Below are 20147 nucleotides of genomic sequence, written 5' to 3' on the forward strand. Positions count from 1 at the left end.
TTTCATTATCAAATCAATATCTCAATTCACATGTATATTCATCATGATATCACTTATCCATATATATATGGAAACATAAATCATCTCAGTATTTATTCAATTTCACATTTTTATAAACATACATATTTTTCAATATATTCAATTTAGTCCTCATTAACATTATTTGAATCAAATCAATCCAATACAACTCATTATAACAAAGTGTCTCACCTTATGATCTTACCATGCACAAACAATTCATTATGCAACAAATTCAAAATAGTTTAGATTATATAACACAAACAGTAACTTTCGAGCTAATCATCGATGATTTTATCTTTTTCTTTCTTTTTTGAAGAATCTAGGTTGACATTAGCTATGGATTAATACAAACATACAAAATTATCAATACACAAAAAAACCACATTCAATTGCTAATTTAAGTAACTTTTTCATTTTATTCAATTTAGTCTCTAAAACTGGGACTAACTTAGCTTTCAAATCTTACCTCAATTCTTCATTTTGTTTCCACTATAGTCCTTATTGGACTTCTTATTTCTCATTTCTACTAAAAATTTCTAAATTTTTACATTTTAGTCTCTATTGAACAAAATCATCAATTGACTTTACAATTTAGTCCTTTTCAACTCCAAGCTTAAAATCTATCAAATTAGTATCTAAAAATTCAACTATTCATCAATGGAAACTTCCTAATTTTTTTTAACAGTCCCAAAAATTAATACATGGTTAGCAAACTTAAGCTCTCGGGATTCTAAAAACATAAAAATTACAAGAAAAAGGATTAAATTGAACATAACAATTGAAGCTTGAAACTTTGGAAACCCTTAGTCAATTTTCTTCTTTTTCTAACATTGGTGATTTCAACATGCAAGGAAGATGAGAGAATTGTTTTTCTTTTACCTTCCATTAGCTTAACATATTATTTTTATTATTAAGATTAGATTTTAATCATTAAATTACAATTTTAACCTTAATTAAGCTTAACAATAACCACTATCGTCCACTAGCCTCACCTTTATGAAATATTTGCTATATAAGACCTTTACTTTAAATTCTAATTAGAGATCCTTTAGCAAATTACACTATTATCACTTTTATAATTTAGTCCTTATACCCTAATTAAACACTATTTCAACAAAATTACTTAATCGAAATTCAATTAAATTCTAACATAACTCCTTAAACATTTAATTATGGGATCCTGAAATTAAAATTTCTAACACCACTAACTTTCTAGTTGTTAAAATTCTCCCCTAATGAAATTTCGTCCCAGAAATTTTTACCTAAAAAGAGGTGAGGGTACTGGGATTTCATTGTTTCCTCCGATTCTGAATTCACTCATTCTACACTACGACTACGCCATAAGACTTTCACGACTTGAACACATTTATTTCTTAACTCTTTCACCTCGAGAGCTAGAATTTCAACTAGTTCTTCCTTGTAAGACAAGTCAGGCTGAATTTCAATTTCTTCAACCGAAATAACATTAGAAGGATCCGATCGGTATCTCCTAAGCATCAATACATGAAAAACATCATGTACCTTTTATAATTCAATCGGTAATATTAACCGATACTCAACTCGTCCAACCCTTTCAGTGATTTCATACAGCCCAATAAATCAAGGACTTAACTTTCCTTTTCGACCGAATCATTGGACTTTCTTCCATGGAGAGACTTTAAGAAATACTTTATCGCCCACAGCAAACTCAATATCTCGGCTTTTTCAAATTTGCTTATGATTTCTGCTTATCAAAATTATCTTGTAATCTATCTCTAATCACTTTAATTGAATCTTCTTTTTCTTGAAGCAATTCCAACCCAATAACCTTTCTTTCACACAAATCATACCAAAAAATAGGTGTTCAACACCTTCTACCGTAAAATGATTCATACGGAGCCATTTGAATGCTCGACTGAAAACTGTTATTATATACAAATTTAGCTAATGGTAAATAACATTCCCGGCTTGCTTCAAAATCAATTACGCAAGCTTGAAGCATGTCCTCCAAAATTTGAATAACTTGTTTCGGTTGCCCGTCCGTATACGGGTGAAAAGCAGTGCTAAAATTTAGTTTTGTACCTAAAGATTCATGTACCTATCTCTAGAATCTTCAGGTAAATCAGGGATCCCAATCAGAAATGATCAACATAGGTTTGTCGTACAATCTGACTATTTCTCAAATGTATACCTTTGCTAGCTTCAGAAGCGATCAGTCAATTCTAACTGCTAGAAAATAAGTTGATTTCATAAATTGATCAAAATCACCCAGATAGCATTTCTTTTACTTGGGGACAACCTTAATCTTGTCACAAAATCCATCGTTATGCACTCATATTGGAACCTAATGTTCCGCCTTAACTCGTTGACAAGTCAAACAATTGGCAACAAACTCGACTATCTCTCTTTTCATTCTAGGCCACCAATACAGTTCTCGTAAGTCACAATACATATTCGTGCCGCCTAGATGCATCACAAAAGGACTACCGTTGGCTTCGTGAAGTATTAAATCTTTTAAATTAGCCACTTTTGGAACATAGATTCGATTACAAAACCTCAAACAACCCCAATCATCAATACTAAAATTTTCTACCATGCCACGCTGAACTATTTCCTTTTTCCCAGACAATTTGGTATCGACAAGTTGCGCTTTTCTTATTAGTACAAACAACACCAGTTTGGTTTTCAACTCGGCCAATAAACTACCATCACTTCTAATATTGAGTAGAGTGAATACCATCCGTAACTGAACTAGTGCTTTTTTGTTCAACGCGTCAGCTACTACATTAGATTTTCTAGAATGATAAAAATGACACAATCGTAGTCTTTCAAAAGTTTAACCCAGTGACGCTGTCTCAAATTCAAGTCCTTTTTGATTTTGAGGTATTTAAGACTTTTGTGATCAATATAAATATGACACTTCTCATCATAAAAATAGTGCCTCCAGATCTTTAGAGCAAACACCATAGCGGCTAGCTTTAAATTGTGCATTCGATAGTTATGTTCATGTGTTTTCAGTTGACGAGACGCATATGTAATCACCTTACCCATCCTGCATCAAAATGTAACCCAAACCATTCAACGAGGTGTCACTATAGCCTAAAAAAGTCTTTTTCCTATTTCAGACAAGGTTAAGATTAGTGCTTTAGTTAACATTTATTTCAATTCTCAAAACTTTCCTGGCACTGATTGCTCCAAATAAACTAAAAATTCTTTTACAACATCGGTATAGCTACCTTTGAAAATCCATTTACAAATCTTCAATAATAATCGGCCAAACCAAGGAAACTAAGGACCTTTGATTCATTTCTCAGTGCTTTCCACTATAAAATAGCCTCGATCTTTTAAGAACCAACACGAATACCATCTACGAAAATGATGTGTCTTATTTTAAGAAGGAGGACTAATTTGATTACCATGATAAAGTTGAGTGATGACAACTGGTGTGATAACCCAAAGGTGTTACAATAAATGGCTACTAAATTTTATAAAGCTCTATTATCAAAGGAAAGGACCTGGAACACAACCTCCTTAGAGAAAGGTTTACTTTATAAAATGAATGAGGTTAAGTTCAATTCTTTGTAGGCTGGCATCACCTCTAAGGAAAATAAGAAGGTTGTTTTTTACATAGATCCTTTGAAGGCTCCTAAAGTTGATTGGACCCTCACAATCTTTTATCAAAAAGAAATAGGATGTAGTTAGACGAAATGTTTGTGATTTTGTGAAGAATATTTAGAGTGGGGGCAATTTTGAAGATTGGCCCAATCATACTTTACTTATTTTGATCCCAAAAGTGGAGAATTCTGATAGCTTATCTCAATTTTGTCCTATCAACCTCTGCATGGTATTATACAAAATCGTGACAAAAACCATTATTAATAGATTAAAGCTGTTAATGCAAAAATGGGTACTGCCGAACCAAACAAGCTTTGTTCCTGGTAGAAGTATAACAAATAACATTGTTGTTGCTTAAGAGATCATACACTCAATGCGTAGGAAAGATGGCAAGAAATGGTGGATGTCTGTGAAGATCGACTTGGAGAAAGCGTATGATAGGCTGAACTGGAGGTTTATTGGTGAAACATTAGCTGATATCACTATTCCAGGTAATCTCCATCGTATCATTATGCATTGTATTAGCTCTTTGACATTGCAGTTGTTCTCGAATGGGAACCTTTCTGAGGTGTCTACACCATCTAGAGGTATTAGGCAAGGACACTCAATTTCACCTTACATCTTTGTTTCGTGTATGGAATGTTTAGCCCAAATCATTAATGTTAAAGTTCCCAATGGGAAGTGGAAGCCTATAAAATTGTCTAAGGATGGCCCTAATATTTTCCATCTATTTTTTGCAGATGCTTTCGTGTTCTTTAGTAAGGCATCAGTTGACCATATGGAGATTATAAAAACGATTCTAAGGAAATTTTGTGTCGCTTTTGGACATCGAGTTAATGCGCAGAAAACTTAGATCTTTTTTTCAAAGAATGTCACCCATGAGCTAAAAGCAAATGTTAGTTGTGGACTGGGTTTTTCTTATGGGGATAATCTAGGAAATTACATTGGGGTTCCACTATTGCAGCAAAGAGTTATAAAAGATGCCTTTCAGTATATTGTTCACAATATGAGGAAAAAACTAGCAGGATGGAAATCTAAATTATTATCTCTTGTTGAGAGAATTATTTTAGCTAAAGTGGTTCTGGCGACTATTCCTATTTATGCAATGCAGTCGATAGTGATCGCTAAAGAAGTGTGCCATGAAATGGAGAAGTTTATCCGTAATTTTATCTGGAGGACCACGGATGAGAATAGAGGAGTACATCTAGTCAAATGGGACAATTTCTATAAACAATTGAAGTCTTGTGGACTTGGTTTTAAGAAGTTTGATAGTTTTAATAATGTTTTTCTCATGAAGATTGGGTTTAATCTTATCAAGAAACCTGATCAGCTTTGGGTTCATATCTTAGAGCTAAGTATAAATGGAAGCGTAAATTACCTTTTAATTTACATATGGGTAATGCTTTTCAACTATGGAATGGTATTTGCAGCATTTAGAGTAAGGTAAGAGATGGTGTCATATGGAATATTAGGAATAGAGTGAATGTCGATTTCTGGAGAGATAATTGGGTCAAGTGTTAGGGTTCTCTAATTGACAGTTGTACTACATCTGAATGTATACCTAAGCAACATGTGCCTATGAAGGAGATCGTTATGCCAATTGGAGATTGGAATTGACCTGTTTTGAGGTTAGTGTTACCAAACCTAATTATTTTGTGCATTTCTGCTTGTAAGACCCCATCAATGCAAGACGTGGATGATTTAGTGGGGTGGGCTCATGAGAATAAGGGTGAGTTTACAATTTTTTTTGCTTATGCATCTTCTTGTGAGTTAGGTATGGTTAGGAATGGAAAAATATGGCATCAGATTTGGCATATTCAAGCCCCTCAAAAGGTTTGGATGTTCACGTGGCTAGATTATCTCGATAGAGTACTAACTAATGTAAATCGTGTGAAGCGTCACTTTACGATATATGCAAGCTGCAGTGTGTGCGAAGCCATGTCGAAAAGTATTGACCATGTACTTAAGTTTTGTACCCCAACTGTGGCAACATGGTTTTTAGTGATCAAAACGAGTAAGAGATAGGAATTTTTCAACCTTAGGTTGGAAAATTAGATTGAAAAGAACCTATCAAGTCCTAATTGTTTTGCTAGAGAGCGTAGTGAGTGGCCAGGTCTTTTTGGTATTATTTATTGGAAACTTTGGGTAAGAAGGAATAATTATATTTTCAACACTAAATTTGTTGAAAGTGGGAGCATATTGGAGAAAAGTTGATGGATGAGAAGAATTTTTTTGCATGTAGTTAAGAGAATAGAGGTTCCTTTGAGTCATATAATTGTGATCTCTCAAAATTTGACAAGATGGACTCTGCTAGATGATGGTTGGCTCAAAGTAAGTACTGATGGTGCAGTTTGTCAATTGTCTGGGATTGTTGTAGCAGGAGGTTTGATATGGGATCATCAGGGGGTTTGAGTCGTCGATTTCTCTAAAATATTGGTTGTCGTTTTGTGATTTTGGTGGAACTCTAAGGTGCTCTTGAGGGGTCCAACTAGCATGGGGTCTAGGCTTAAAGAGGGTGATACTTGAGATAGATAGCACTGAAGCTATTGAAGTGATCCAAGTAAATGAAAATGAACAACTTTTTTCAGCTGTGGGGTGTGCCATCAATGACCTTTTCAAACGTTTATGGATGGTCTGCGTTAGACATGTGTTTAGAGAAGGGAATAATGTTGTGGGTAGATGTTGTGGATGGATTGGTAAAAATGACATTCTCAAGACATTTGAGGAGTCATATTTACATGTAGCCACCGAAAGAAGTGCTTCAATTATTGCACGATGATTAAGTTGGAGGGAATTCGCCTTGTCTAATTTATCTTTGTCTTATTACTTCTTTTGTATCAAAGGAATAAAATATTTTTTATACAAATTTAAAAATGCTCAAATAACTCCTTCCATTATACGATACATCGGGACGGATGATGGATGTTTAATCCCTAATTTGGAATTCACAAGTTAAACAAATATATATAATTTAGCACTAGCTATTGCAATCCTTAATTGGAAAATTGTAAATTACCTGAACTTATTCGCTATGAGTTTGATGGATCTATTAAATTATTTCGTAAGGCAGCGAAAAAGCTGGAGTTGAAGACCATTGCTTTGCTTCCCACATCTACTGTTTGCATTTTGCAACGCACTGTTGCTTGATGGACTGATGCTTTCTGGTTAATGCAATTGTTATGTTATTGCTCAATTGGAGTCAGTGAAGGGCATTGTAGTCATTTAAAAAAGGTGTTGTCAATCAATGGAAAACAAAGAAAAAAAAAGGTGAAGAAACAAAATCATGTTATTCCCTCATATTTTTATCCCATTAGCTTTATCCTGTCTCCATCTATCATCTTTCTCTCTCCATCTTTTTAAATCTTATTATATTTCATATACATGTATTATATATGTTGTTTAAATATAAATTATGAAGTATTAACTTTATTAATTATATATATGAATCGTTTAAATGCTACGTTTAGAATTATTTAAAAAATAGTTAATACTAAATCACACGACACCTACTTTATAAGGATCGAAATTCATCATAAAAAATTTCATTTTGTCACTTATACATTTTAACAATTTTTAAAAATTATAGTTTAAAGGTGGGTTTAGATGGGTGATTGAGTGCAGTGCGTTTAGTTTACTTTTTATCTCACGCTACAATATCTAATCTCACTGCCACCACTATTTTTACACTAATTGCAGTTAAACGCACCGCCCATCCAAACTCACCCTAAGTTACTTCATTTGAGAAACAATTATAAAATACATATATATCCTTATAATAAAATTTAATTCTTTTTTTAAAAAATAAATTTTTAATTTTTTTGATTAAAATGGTCTCTAATTGAGGTTGATAAAAACTCAACTTAAATTTTCATATTATATAATATAATACTTTTGTTACTATATCGAAAAATTATTGATAAATTTTAAACCCCTACAAATATACAAATATAGTAAAAGTTGACTTAATCCTATAGTAACTCATATGAAAAAATTTTAAAAGTAAATTTTTTAAACAATAACTAGCTAACATTACAATCTAAAAAAGTAAAAGGTTAAGTTGGAAGCATAGAAATTGTGTTTAATAGTTCATGTTAATTTTATATAATATTTTTCATCTTTAACGTGAACGTCAGATAATTTAATACTAATCAAATAAATTTTGTTTATTAAATATTATCATTTAAATATTTAAAATATCCTTATTCTTTTGAGTAAATGTTGAAAACCTCTTTATATTTCTACAAAAAAACCCTAGACAAAAGTTATTTCCAGTTACCAATTTACCATTGCCAGTGTCAGTCAGTGATGGAACTGAGAGTTTACTTCACTTCCCTTACTATTCTCTGGGGGGAAAAAGTAAAATCATAAAAAGAAAATACTTACAGTTACAGTTAAAACATGACAAAACACTGCCCTAGCTATCAAATGTTTTTTTTTTTTGTTTGTTGCAGCAAAACAATGTTGGGAAAAGGAAATGCCCACCACACTCGACATCATAAGCCTTTCAAGTTTTCTAGGATTGATCAAACAAACAAAAGATTCAAACAGAGACCTCAAAGAAAAGAAAGGGAAAGGGACTATTAGACCCCAGTTTGCTGCTTAATTGCCCCTAAAATGCCTAACCTACACTATTCTTTTTTACTCTTTTTCCCATATTAGTATTTTATTAGCCTCATCAGTCATCTTCTTCGAACTCTCCTATATTTATATATCCCCTTTCTCTTAATTTCTTACTTTCATGGCATTCTTGACTCCCTGCTGAAATATCCTCAGCTCTTTTTTTTTCTTGTTTTCTTTAGTTTCTTTACAGATCTTTGTGTTTGAATTCACTCTCTCTTTGTTTTCTCTTTAGAAACCCTTTTGTTATCTTATATATGGATCCTTTTCAGGATTTCAAGCATCGAATTCAAGCCCTTCCACAGCTACTATAACCCCAAATTTCCCTGCAAGCCTTTCCATGTCCGCCGTGGCCACCAACACAAACCCTTCACCGGCGGCTGCCATGGTCGCCTTCTCCCCTTCCTCCTCTTCCTCCACTTCTCCTTCCACTCTCAGCCGCTACGAGAACCAAAAACGCCGTGACTGGAACACTTTCGGGCAATACCTCCGCAACCACCGCCCTCCTCTCTCCCTCTCCCGCTGCAGCGGCGCCCACGTCCTGGAATTCCTCCGGTACCTTGACCAGTTCGGGAAAACCAAAGTCCACACCCCACTTTGCCCTTTCTTTGGTCATCCTAACCCTCCAGCTCCATGCCCTTGCCCTCTCCGCCAAGCTTGGGGAAGCCTTGACGCCCTCATCGGACGCCTCCGAGCCGCCTTCGAGGAACACGGAGGCAAGCCTGAAGCAAACCCTTTTGGTGCTAGAGCTGTTAGGCTTTACCTACGTGAGGTTCGTGATTCACAGTCAAAAGCCAGAGGCATAAGCTACGAGAAGAAGAAAAGAAAGCGACCCCCTCAAGTACCTCAACCTCCTCCTTCCACCTCTTAACGGAAATAAAAAACCAGTAAGTAAAAAATAAGCACGAAAATATGAAAAAAGACGTGATCATCAACCAGCTGCATGGGGAAAAAATTGGGTTTTGTCCCAATATTATTCTATGTTAATTACTTTAATGAATCTCGTATTATCTTTTAAAAAAAAATCATTTCCCTTTTGTTATTTTGTCAGGTATTGCTCGCTTCATTAATGGATAGTAGTTGTTTTTGCTAATAGTAGAGCAGCAGTGTTTCTATTATTTGTAGTAATTAAAGATCTATGTGACTTAACATCTCAATTTGTCATTGATATGTACCTTTGACAAGCCATTTATGACAACCTATAGATTTGCAGATCAAGTTCTGTGTCTTTTCTTGTAGCTTTCTTTCCTCAGAAATCGTCCATGTAGGGGGTATTGGCAAATCAATCTGCAGGCACTAAAAAGGTTGTATAAAGAATCATGTGTCAGTTGTTTTAAAAGAAACCATTTTCTGTTTTAGTATCATTTATGTTCTTTCCTTGATTCCTTCCCTTGCTATGTTACTGCTAAAATCCCATTAGTCCCACTAGAAGTTTGATGCATGCTGGAAGTAGGTTATGGTAATTTTCGGAGATATGAGGCTGTAATAATGGGGATTGGGAGGGTCTTTCTCTTCAATAGTCTAAAGCTACTTGCCTAATTTAGGTATTGGGCAAATCCATCTCCCATTTCTCCATATCTGTCATATCTGTTCCCCCAAGGGGAAGATATTTATTTTATTAATTTATCAAGTGGGAGTCCATCGTCACATGAACCCTAATCAACAGTGAAAAATCTTGTTAGTTGAGTTCTTCATTGAATCCGAACTTGATTGATCGTAATAACCCTAGCTAATCTTCTCTTGGACTATATGCAACTCGCTTGCTTCCGTCAGCCCTACATATACATATATTTCTGGCTTTGTTTGTTTCTTTGTTTATTTCTTCTTTTTTTCTCTGTAATTCCTTCATTGGTGTTTGGTTTCCATGAAAAATTCAGAAAGACATTCTCTGAAGGGGAAAACAAAAATAACCATGCCTGAAACATTTTTTTTCGTTTTTCTTCTTTACAAGCCGGTGATATTAATGAATACCCATTTTTCTCTATATCTAGGTTTTGTTGAAAAGGTTTCATGAACAAAAGAATAACATTTATATTATTAAATTGGGTTTACTATACATATCAGTAATATTAAGTTGAACCTTTACAAGAGACTGTTCTTTTACTAGACCTACCCATCATTAAATGATATATTTAAGATCCTGCTGGGACCAAATCTGATTGCATTTTGAATTTTCTGATGCTTTTTATATATATATATATATATATATTAGAATTAACCCAACATTATAAGCAAAATAATTGAAATCCTTTGGTGCAGAAATAGTTGCTTGTTCAATGGTTATTTATGTTACTATTTTTTTTTTCTTTTGGTGATGTTTATAGACTAACTTGTTGAGCTGGATGTGCAGAAAGCTGAATTTGTTTCTCTAACATCTAAAATATATATTGTTAATTGGTATAGTTGAGAGAGATGGATGTATTATAGGGATATGAGTAAATTAGCCTTCTACTATTAAGTAAATAAATTTAGTTTTTGTACTCTAAAAAAGAATAGACTAAATTAGAATAGAGTTAACATTTATAATATAAAAAATGCCATTTAAAGTTTTACAGAGTTAATATTTTTAAAAATTTTGTGGTTCGTAAATAAAAGTTTGTCTTTGAACTTGAATTGCAATTGAAAAAAAAGATTTTTAAGACATTTTTTATAGAGTACATATTAATTCTTTTACAATTTGGACTTATTTATTTCTTTTTAATAGTATAGTGATTAAATTAATCTATTTAATAATAAATTGATTAATTTGATTTAGTCTCTATTAATATAGGGACTTCTAGGTCATTTAACTCATTTTTAATTTGTGATGATTTATGAAAGTGTGTTTACATATTTTGTTTATTTATGGCTAAATTACCTAGTTGGTCACTCAACTTTTAGGGTACTTTCATTTTGGTCACTCAAAACGAAATGTTTGCAATTTCGTCACTCAACTTTTAAAGTGTTTTCATTTTACTCACCAAACCGTTAAATTTCTAACAACTTAATTGTACATCTCACATCATGTTCTCACTTTCATTTTGGCCCTTGATAATGTTAATCGATTTGTTCTTGTAATATTTAAATTAATTAAATTAATCTCCTAAATTTTAAAATTTTATTTTATGTTTCCATATTATTCTTAATGAAATCAACTCGATAACTTGTATTTAATAATTGTTTGTGAAACTTAAATTTCTTTTGATCATATAATCTTGAATATTTCGTACTAAGATAAAAACAAAGAAAAATTATTACAATTAATTAAATTAATTGATTGTTCTTCGTTTGGGTAAAGAAGTGAAAAATTTTGGGTTATGTTGGGCATGGAATATAAAATTAATTAATTGTAAAGATTTTTTTTTAGCTTAGTATGAATATCATATAATGAAAAGAAATTTGTGTTTCATGTACAATTATTTTAAGGTTTAAAAGGAGACTAAAATAATTAATTTCGATATTTTAGTAACAAATCGGTTAAAGGGATAAAAAAATTTTAATAACTTATTTAATTGATTTTGATGTTTTGAAATTTAAAATTAGAGCTTTTAGCATGGGGTAAACAAGTAAAATTTGACTGTTGACACCATTTTTTGATGAAAACGGGGTCGACTTGGATTTTGAAAACGAAAAGGGGAGTCGCCATCAATCCTTTTTGATAAGGTGTGATCGGATCACCTTGAAAAATGGTTGTTTTTAATAAACGATTTAGTTTTATTAAAACAACAATTTTGGTCCACGAAATTCAGAAAAATGGGTTCGGGAGTTGGTTACGTATGAGGAAGGATTAGCACCATCGTAACGCCCAAAAATTGGTACCTAGTTGATTAGTTAATGTCTTAATGTCATAAATTGAAAACTTTAAAGAATTTTAAAAATACAATCCTAAAAACTTTCGAACAATATGGGTTGGAATTTAAGATTCTCTTATTCCGAAAGAATATCACATCCAGCACATTAGGATACGATACTTTAAACTCTCGAAACCAAGATCACCTTATGATTTCCAAAACCCATACTTTGAAACTTTAAGAGGGTATTTGACTATTTGGCTAATCGAGAAATCGAAACTCAGCACATTAGGGCACGCTTTCTCGAATTTCCAAATGCAAAATATTGCCTTACTTTGAAATTTTAAAAGGATATTTGACTATTTGGTCGAACGAAGAAATCGAAACCTAGCACATTAGGGCTCGTTTTCTCGAATTTCCAAATGCAAAATATTGCCTTTATTATTTTTTTAGAAAAATCCTCATCTCGAGAAAACAACATGTCATATCCAATGCGTTAGGACACAACGTATTGAATTCCCAATACGAGAATAAATGCCGAAAATTTACTTATTTAAAAGATATTTAATTATCTCGGGTTTAGAAAAGAGATCATGCCCAGTAAGTTAGGACACGATCTTTTCTTAATTCCCAAGATCGTTTAAAAACTTGAGTTTGAAAATATTCGCGTATTTAGATTTATTGTGAAAATCGAAACCCAGTAAGTTAGGGTACGACTTTCTCAAATCTAAACACGAAATTTTGCTTATTTTAAAATCGTAAAACACAATGTTAATATGGGTAGAAAAACAATAATAAATACGACGATGTAAACATAACACGAATAACCACAACAAAATGATAAATAAATAAATAAAAGATGACAAAACAATTATACATGAAATAATAGACAACTAGGGCTATCATTTCATAAAAATAATGATGAACACATAAATAAATATAAGATAAAGCAATAATAACAACACAAAAACAAATAAAATTGTAAAAGTAAAAATCTATGTATGTATACACATATAACATAATTTGAAGTAAAAAAAGTATTTAATAATATTAATAATGATGCTAATAATAATAATAATAATAATAAATGATAGCACATATTAAAATAACGTACACATATATATATAAAGATAAATGAAAATATAAATAAAATAAAAATTAATAGTTAAAAAATAAAATAAAATAAAAAAGTGAAAGGGATTAAATCGAAATCAGAAATAAATTTAAGGGCTCAAATTAAAAATAAAAAAGGGTAATTAAACATGCCGCAAAATTATGAGGATCAAACGTGAAATATTCCCATGTCACTGAAACGGTACCGTTCTAGCAGAATCCAAGCGCATGGTCTAAGGACCAAATCGAAACAGAAGCAAAATTTTATGGCAAAAATTGAAAATATGCAAAAAACTGCCTTGAAAGCACCATAAGATCGGAGGGACCAATTGCGCAAATAACCCAAAAGCCAAAAACACGCAAATCCTCCCTCCAAGGTCGGGTCACCGCGCGGGTCAGGGCCAAAACGACGTCGTTTTGGCTCCTAACCCTAATAGCTAAACGGCGCCGTTTCAAGTGCCTTTATAAATCAATTTTTTTTTTAAACTTCACTTTCTGCCCTCTCTCTAAAAAAAACTGATTTTTCTCTCAAAAACCCCTCCCCTCTTGTTATATTTTTAAATTTTTTTTGCTTTTTTTTACGTTTAGACGTTATATATATAGTTTAAAAAAAATAAAAGAAACAAAATCAAACACCAATAGTTTCGAAAAGAAGAAAAAATAAAGAGAAAAATAAAAAAATAAAAAAGGGAAAATAGATCTTATACCCAAAAAAGGTTTCTTGAATCTGTTTTTTGCTTTTTTATTTCTTCAAATCGTGAAAGAGGGCCCCCTTTTTACAAAACATAAAGATCGGTCCCCCCCCACTTTTTTTACATTGCATTTCGGCTTTTATAGCCCTTGTTCTTTCTGTTGGTGTCGATCTTGACTTGTTTGCAGGTGCAAGTTGCGGTGATTGAAGCAGATGGCTGAGGTGACGTGCGGCGTAGCGGTGGCGGCACTGGCAGAAGAGACGTGCGGCGCATTGGCTAAGGTTTCAGAAAAGCTGAAATCCTAATTTGACCAATTGTGTTGGGTATTGGGCCTGTTTGGGCTTGGGGTGGATATTGGGCTTGTAATGGGTTAGGTCTAGGTTAATTTTTTTGGTGGGTTTGAGTATTTGTTTTTGTAATTGGGCCCTTGGTCAAAAATTGGACCCTGGGTCAAAAATTGGACCCTACATAGACCATTAGCATTATTTTAGTTTCTACCATTTTTTTACTTGAATTCTTAATAATTTTTTTACACTGATCAATATTAAAAAAAAGAAAGATATTTTTTAGATAATTAAAATGAAAGCAGCCCAGAAGTTGGGTGACCAGAATGAAAGTGTGAAGATGATGTAACGTGTACAAGTTAATTGTCGTTAGAAATTTAACAATTGAGTGACTAAAATAAAAATGTTCCAAAAATTAAGTGATGAAATTACAAAGATTTCAATTAATAACCCTATGACGGTTTACCTTTATTTATTTGTTTATTTTGACAAGGTGAAGCAATCGTTTATTCTAATGTAGGTATATATAAGAAACGGACTAGCCATAATAAGAAAGGTATATTAATTCTTGTTATATGTTCGTTTAGCACCTAGTTGTAAGATTATGAAAATTAATAGAAGTATACAGAAGTGATTTTTAACGGTTTAATTATCTATAGAAGCCATATAATATATATAGATATATAAATATAAAATTACAATTTAAGAAACAATCCCATTGTCATATGGCAGTTTAATAAGTTGACATGTTTATTTTTTAAAATTTATTTTTAATAAATTTTCAAATTAATTTAATTGTTTTGATACAATATTTTTTGTAATATAATTTTTTTAATTTTGTTTTTTTAATTCGATATTTTAATAATTACATTTTTAATATGTTTTTACCTAAAAAATTACATCTTAATTAGTTTTTAATTAACCTGTTTGCAAAGGAAGGAGAATTAACTTTAAAAAATTTCAAAATCCAAATTGAAAGGGAGAAAAATTTTTGTTTTATGTAAATTGAAAAATTAGTTTGCAAAATTTTTTAATTATACAATATTTTTAAACATTATAAATTTTTTTATTCTTTTAAGTTTTCAAATATATAATATTTTTATTGCAAATCTAAGTTCTCTATAATTATATGGTCTTACTCTAAACATATTTGTTCCAAAAATGTATTTTAAATAATTGTATTAAATTTTTTTGTATATGTTATAAAAAATATTTAGTAAATGTAATTATATATGTTGGAAAATATCAAAATTTTGGCGAATAATTTAATTTTTTTAACATAAATAATTTATTTTTTTTAAGTATTTGTTTAGGTATATAGTCGGAGATTGTCTGTTTTTATTTTTTATATAAAAAAGCACATTAGTTCTTTTAGATTTTAATTCTATTAACAATCTACCAATTAATTAACATTAACACATAAAAAACAAATTTTATTAGTTATTTTGTTCATTTTCTCATTTGGTAATTATAACATCAATAAATTTATTTTCAGTTTTGTATTGTATATTATTGAGCAAGTCAAACACAAAAGATAAAAATCTAAAATACCATTATCATAAATCAATATTTAATAATATGAAATTATTAAATTTTGATTCTAATATATTTTAATAAATTTTTTACTTAGACAAATGAACTCATAATTACAATTGAACATTTCCCTTAATTCACTCAAGGAAATCAAGTTCACAAATAATATATATATATATATATTTATAAAAATTTTAAATTAATTTCCTAATTCGCATCTAATATCATCGACAACTATGAAATGTAAATATTTGTAATACCACTAGCATTTAATATAATGGGAAATTAAGATAACATGAAAATTGTTTTGATATTATGCATTAATTTAAAACAAACTGTTATGAATATCTCATTAAATGGATGTCCATTATGATCAAGATAAAGTTTTGATATACTTTAAATTCTAATAGTTATTAGAATTAGATCTCTACTTCTTTTATATTTCTTATGCTTATAAATAGAGATTCTAATGAAGCATTGTAATTACCCTTTTTGATTAATAAAGTACATTCTCTATTACTTTCATATTTTTCTTTATTCTCTATTCTCTCCATCTCTCTTTAATTATAACACGTTATCAGCACCATGATTCTCTACATTTTTTTTTCAAAATCTTTCGAAGTCATCCCACAGATCAAATTCTTTTTCACCTTAAACTTTCACCCTTACAACTTCATCTTCGGGATGTTGAAAGATTCAATCTCAGAACGGATTATGGTTCTTATTCCCGATCTTTGATTTATTGTACAAGCATGGGTAAAGTATAGATTTGGTAAGAAACTTTTTATATTTTGACCATTTTTTTTTCAATTAAGGTATGACTATTATTAATTTTTATTTGGCATAAATTTCACATTCTGATAGTATTTGATTTTTGTCTTTCTAGGTTAATGTTTTTTATGTAAAAGATATAATTGTTGATTAGATATGTTTCCTATTAATATGGTATGTTTTCTCTATTATTTTTTTTGGTAAATCAATTCTCTTTGAAGTTTTTTTATTTAATTTATATTATGCATAATATTTAGATGTTTTGATTATTAAATTCTTGTTATTAAAAATTCTTGAAATTTTATTAAAGTTATAGTGGAAAGTGTTATTAATCTACCATTGTTGATTAAAGGGAAATTTGATAGGATATATTTATTCTTATTAACTTGCTAATGTTGAATGATTGTATGATATCTTTTAAATTGAACTTATAAATATTTTATTAGAGCAAGATAAGATTTTATAACATATATGTGGTGTTGAAATTTCATACAACGTGTATTGAATAATTTTCAAGCATCATACATGAAAATTTTGATTATTTATTAAATGATTTTTACTATTAGATTATAAATGTTGTTACAAAAATAAAGTTGTTTTTACTACTTGTAATAGTGCTCGTGATAATAGACAAGGTGATGATAATGATGTTAAAAATCTTCAAGTAAAATTTACTATGTTTTATTTATTACATGTTTATTATAATTGGAGACTAATCATGACAACATGAATAGATAGATTTTGATTTGAAATCTCACATATGTTTGCGATGGTGATGATGAAATAAAAAATCTATTGAGATGTTTATAAGTCCTTCCTACTAGATTTATTACATTCCCCAAAGTGAACGTAAACATAAAAAAAATAAAAGATATAATCACGGACCACTAAAAGTGGGAATGTAGTAATAAATAAAAGAACAATGAGAGTTCTTAAGATAACTCTTCAAACGGTAAAGATAACTTATGTTATCAATGTGGTATGAAAGATTATTGGTCACATATGTGGTGTATGCCCAAATATTTTGTCTCTGTTAATATTCTTTAAGGAAGAATATGAGAATATAATAATGAATTTTATCATTACAGATAGAAAATATTTATCTTATTTGGTACTAAAATAAACAAATATATTTCAATATTTGATAGTACAAAATTAGTTTAAAGCTCCATAAGAGCTAAGATATCAATATCTAAAAAGCATAAAGTTTGTGATGGTTAATGCATTAGTTTTAAAAGATATTCATAATGGGTCTCATATTGAGATTGTGAATGAGGAAAAGATTATATTTCATATGAATCAAAAGAGGATTGGGTTATTTATATTTTGAATCGAACTCGGGACCTTTTGCACTTTAAGCGAGAATCATACCACTAGACCAAATGCCTTAGATTTAAAGGTTTTGGCATATTCCCTGAAGCGAATATTACATATAATTGTTTGAAAATTATATTTATTTATTTATTGACTTAGTGGCATTATAGACTTCATATTGATTTAGACATTTCTAGTAGTAAATGTCACAATAGTATTTATATGTGGATACAAAATAAAAAGAATGACAATAAAATTATCAATTGTCAAAATTTATATTTACCTTATTAGTACAATTGAAAAATATGTTATAGTAAACTAGAAGTTTACTAATACAAATACATTTACTATTTGGCGTGACCAATTAGACCATCTTGGATCATATATGATACGAAAATTAATTGAGAATTTATATGGACATTCATTAAAGAACCAGAAGATTCTTTAATTTAAAAAATTTTCATTTATTATTTGTTCTCAATAAAAATTTATTCTTAGAAACTCACTAACTAAAGTTAAGATTTAATGTCTTACATTTCTGAAATGAATATGGGCCCATTCATCCACCATGTGGATGGTTTTTTATATTATATGATTTTGGTAGATACATATACAAAATAATCACATACATTATCAACTCGCAACCTGTCGTTTGTGAGATTGCTTGTTTAAATGATTAATTTCAGATTATGCAATTAAAATAATTCATCTTGTTTAAATGAACATCTTGTAGTCATGTTCACAGACAAAACAGTTTAGCTGAATCGTTTATCAAACGCCTCCATCCAATAGCTAAACCATTATTTATGAGAACAAAACTTCCTATTTTAGCATGAGATTTACATGCTGTACGCATCAAGCTAAAAAATTATAAATACTCCCCAGTACAATTGATTTTTGGTCAAGAGCCAAATATTTCCTATCTTACAATTTTTGGATATGAGGTATATGTTCCAACTGCTCCACCACAACGGACAAAGATGGGTCATAATAAGATATTGGGAATGTATATTTATATGAGTCTCATTATAATATTTTTGAGCTATTAATTCAAGATTTAATTATGACATAAGTTGTCAGTTTTCCCAACATTAGGGGGAGAGGATAAAAAGCTGGATTAATAAAGTACTTGAAATGAATTATCAATGTCTAAGATCCTCGTACAAAGCAATGTGAACTAGAAGTTCAACAGATGATTCATTTTACAAATCAACTGTTAGATTCATTAAATCTCACAAATCAGCTGAAAATGATCCAATATGAATTGATGTCCTAATAAGGCAAACTATTAGTGCAAAAGAAGGTAATTCATGCCTGAAGCATGGAAGACCGGTCGATTCCAAAGATAAAAATCCTCGTAAAAGTAGAGGAGCAAACATTAAAGATGGTCATTTAATAGGGGCAGGGGTTTCTAAAGCGACCCATGATATAACTAATAAGTAAAACTCTAGAAGAGGTTCAGATACCTGAAACTGAATTTTAAAATAATAAAAATAAGATATCTCGATAAGTTATGTCAATTTGAGAAAATGTGGAATCAAATAATAAAAGTGGTCGACAATGATTTTGCATGCAATATTATTATTGAAATAATGAAATAAAAGGAGGACCTCGAATAAATCTATTGAGAAATATAGATATGGAATAAATTGATCAAAATAGAAAGACGCAACTCAAGTACAATTAAATTTGTGGAGTTTTTGGACCAGTAGTCTAAATATTTAAAGGTATAAAGCTAGTGAGGGTGCTATTGAAGTAGTTTTGCAAAAGTAGAATAACCATATGAAGTTTTTCGCTAAAACCTAGCATTGGTTATGAAAATATATAATATTCTTTTGTGGTGGATGTAATAACATTTAGATATATTATTAAATTGACAATTCATAAAAGATTTAACTTGCATCTAATGATTATTGTTACAACATTTTATGAATCACTATATAGTAAAGTTTATATTAAAATCCTTGAATAATTTAGGATGCTAGAAGCATATTGAAATTCTCGAGAAATTGTTCATTTATATGAATTGAAATAATTTGAACATACGTGGTAAATTTGACTTAGTGAATAGTAGTTAAAGAAGGATTATAAAATGATCCAAAATACCTATTTGTGTTTTTATAAAAGAATCATGATTAAAATTTGTTATGATTATTGTTGAATCTCCTGAAGAGATCAAAATATATTTCCTCAAATTTCCCTCACTCATGACTTTTAAAAGAATGACAATATAAATGCTTAGCAAATACATTCAAATATTCATTTGAAAAACTAGTATTTAAGATTGAATACATAGAATATGAGAAATTATGTGATGTGTTCATGAGGGGGAGTAAATACGCGTTGCATTCTTTTCCCTTTAATCGAGGTTTTATCCCATTGGGTTTTCATGGTAAGGTTTTTAATGAGGTAGCATATTATGTGTATTATAGATCATG

General features: G+C 30.4%; 1 protein-coding gene across 1 annotated transcript; it reads left to right on the top strand.

The window, feature by feature from the left end:
* Positions 1-8078: 8078 nt before the first annotated feature.
* Positions 8079-9450, top strand: LOC107914995 (protein LIGHT-DEPENDENT SHORT HYPOCOTYLS 4). Its single transcript, XM_016844079.2, has 2 exons — positions 8079-9119; positions 9284-9450. The coding sequence occupies exon 1, from the start codon at positions 8573-8575 to the stop codon at positions 9101-9103; it is 531 nt and encodes a 176-aa protein (XP_016699568.2). The 5' UTR covers positions 8079-8572; the 3' UTR covers positions 9104-9119; positions 9284-9450.
* Positions 9451-20147: the final 10697 nt, after the last annotated feature.

The sequence above is a fragment of the Gossypium hirsutum genome, chromosome D10 (assembly GCF_007990345.1).
Source record: "Gossypium hirsutum isolate 1008001.06 chromosome D10, Gossypium_hirsutum_v2.1, whole genome shotgun sequence".
Taxonomy (NCBI): domain Eukaryota; kingdom Viridiplantae; phylum Streptophyta; class Magnoliopsida; order Malvales; family Malvaceae; genus Gossypium; species Gossypium hirsutum.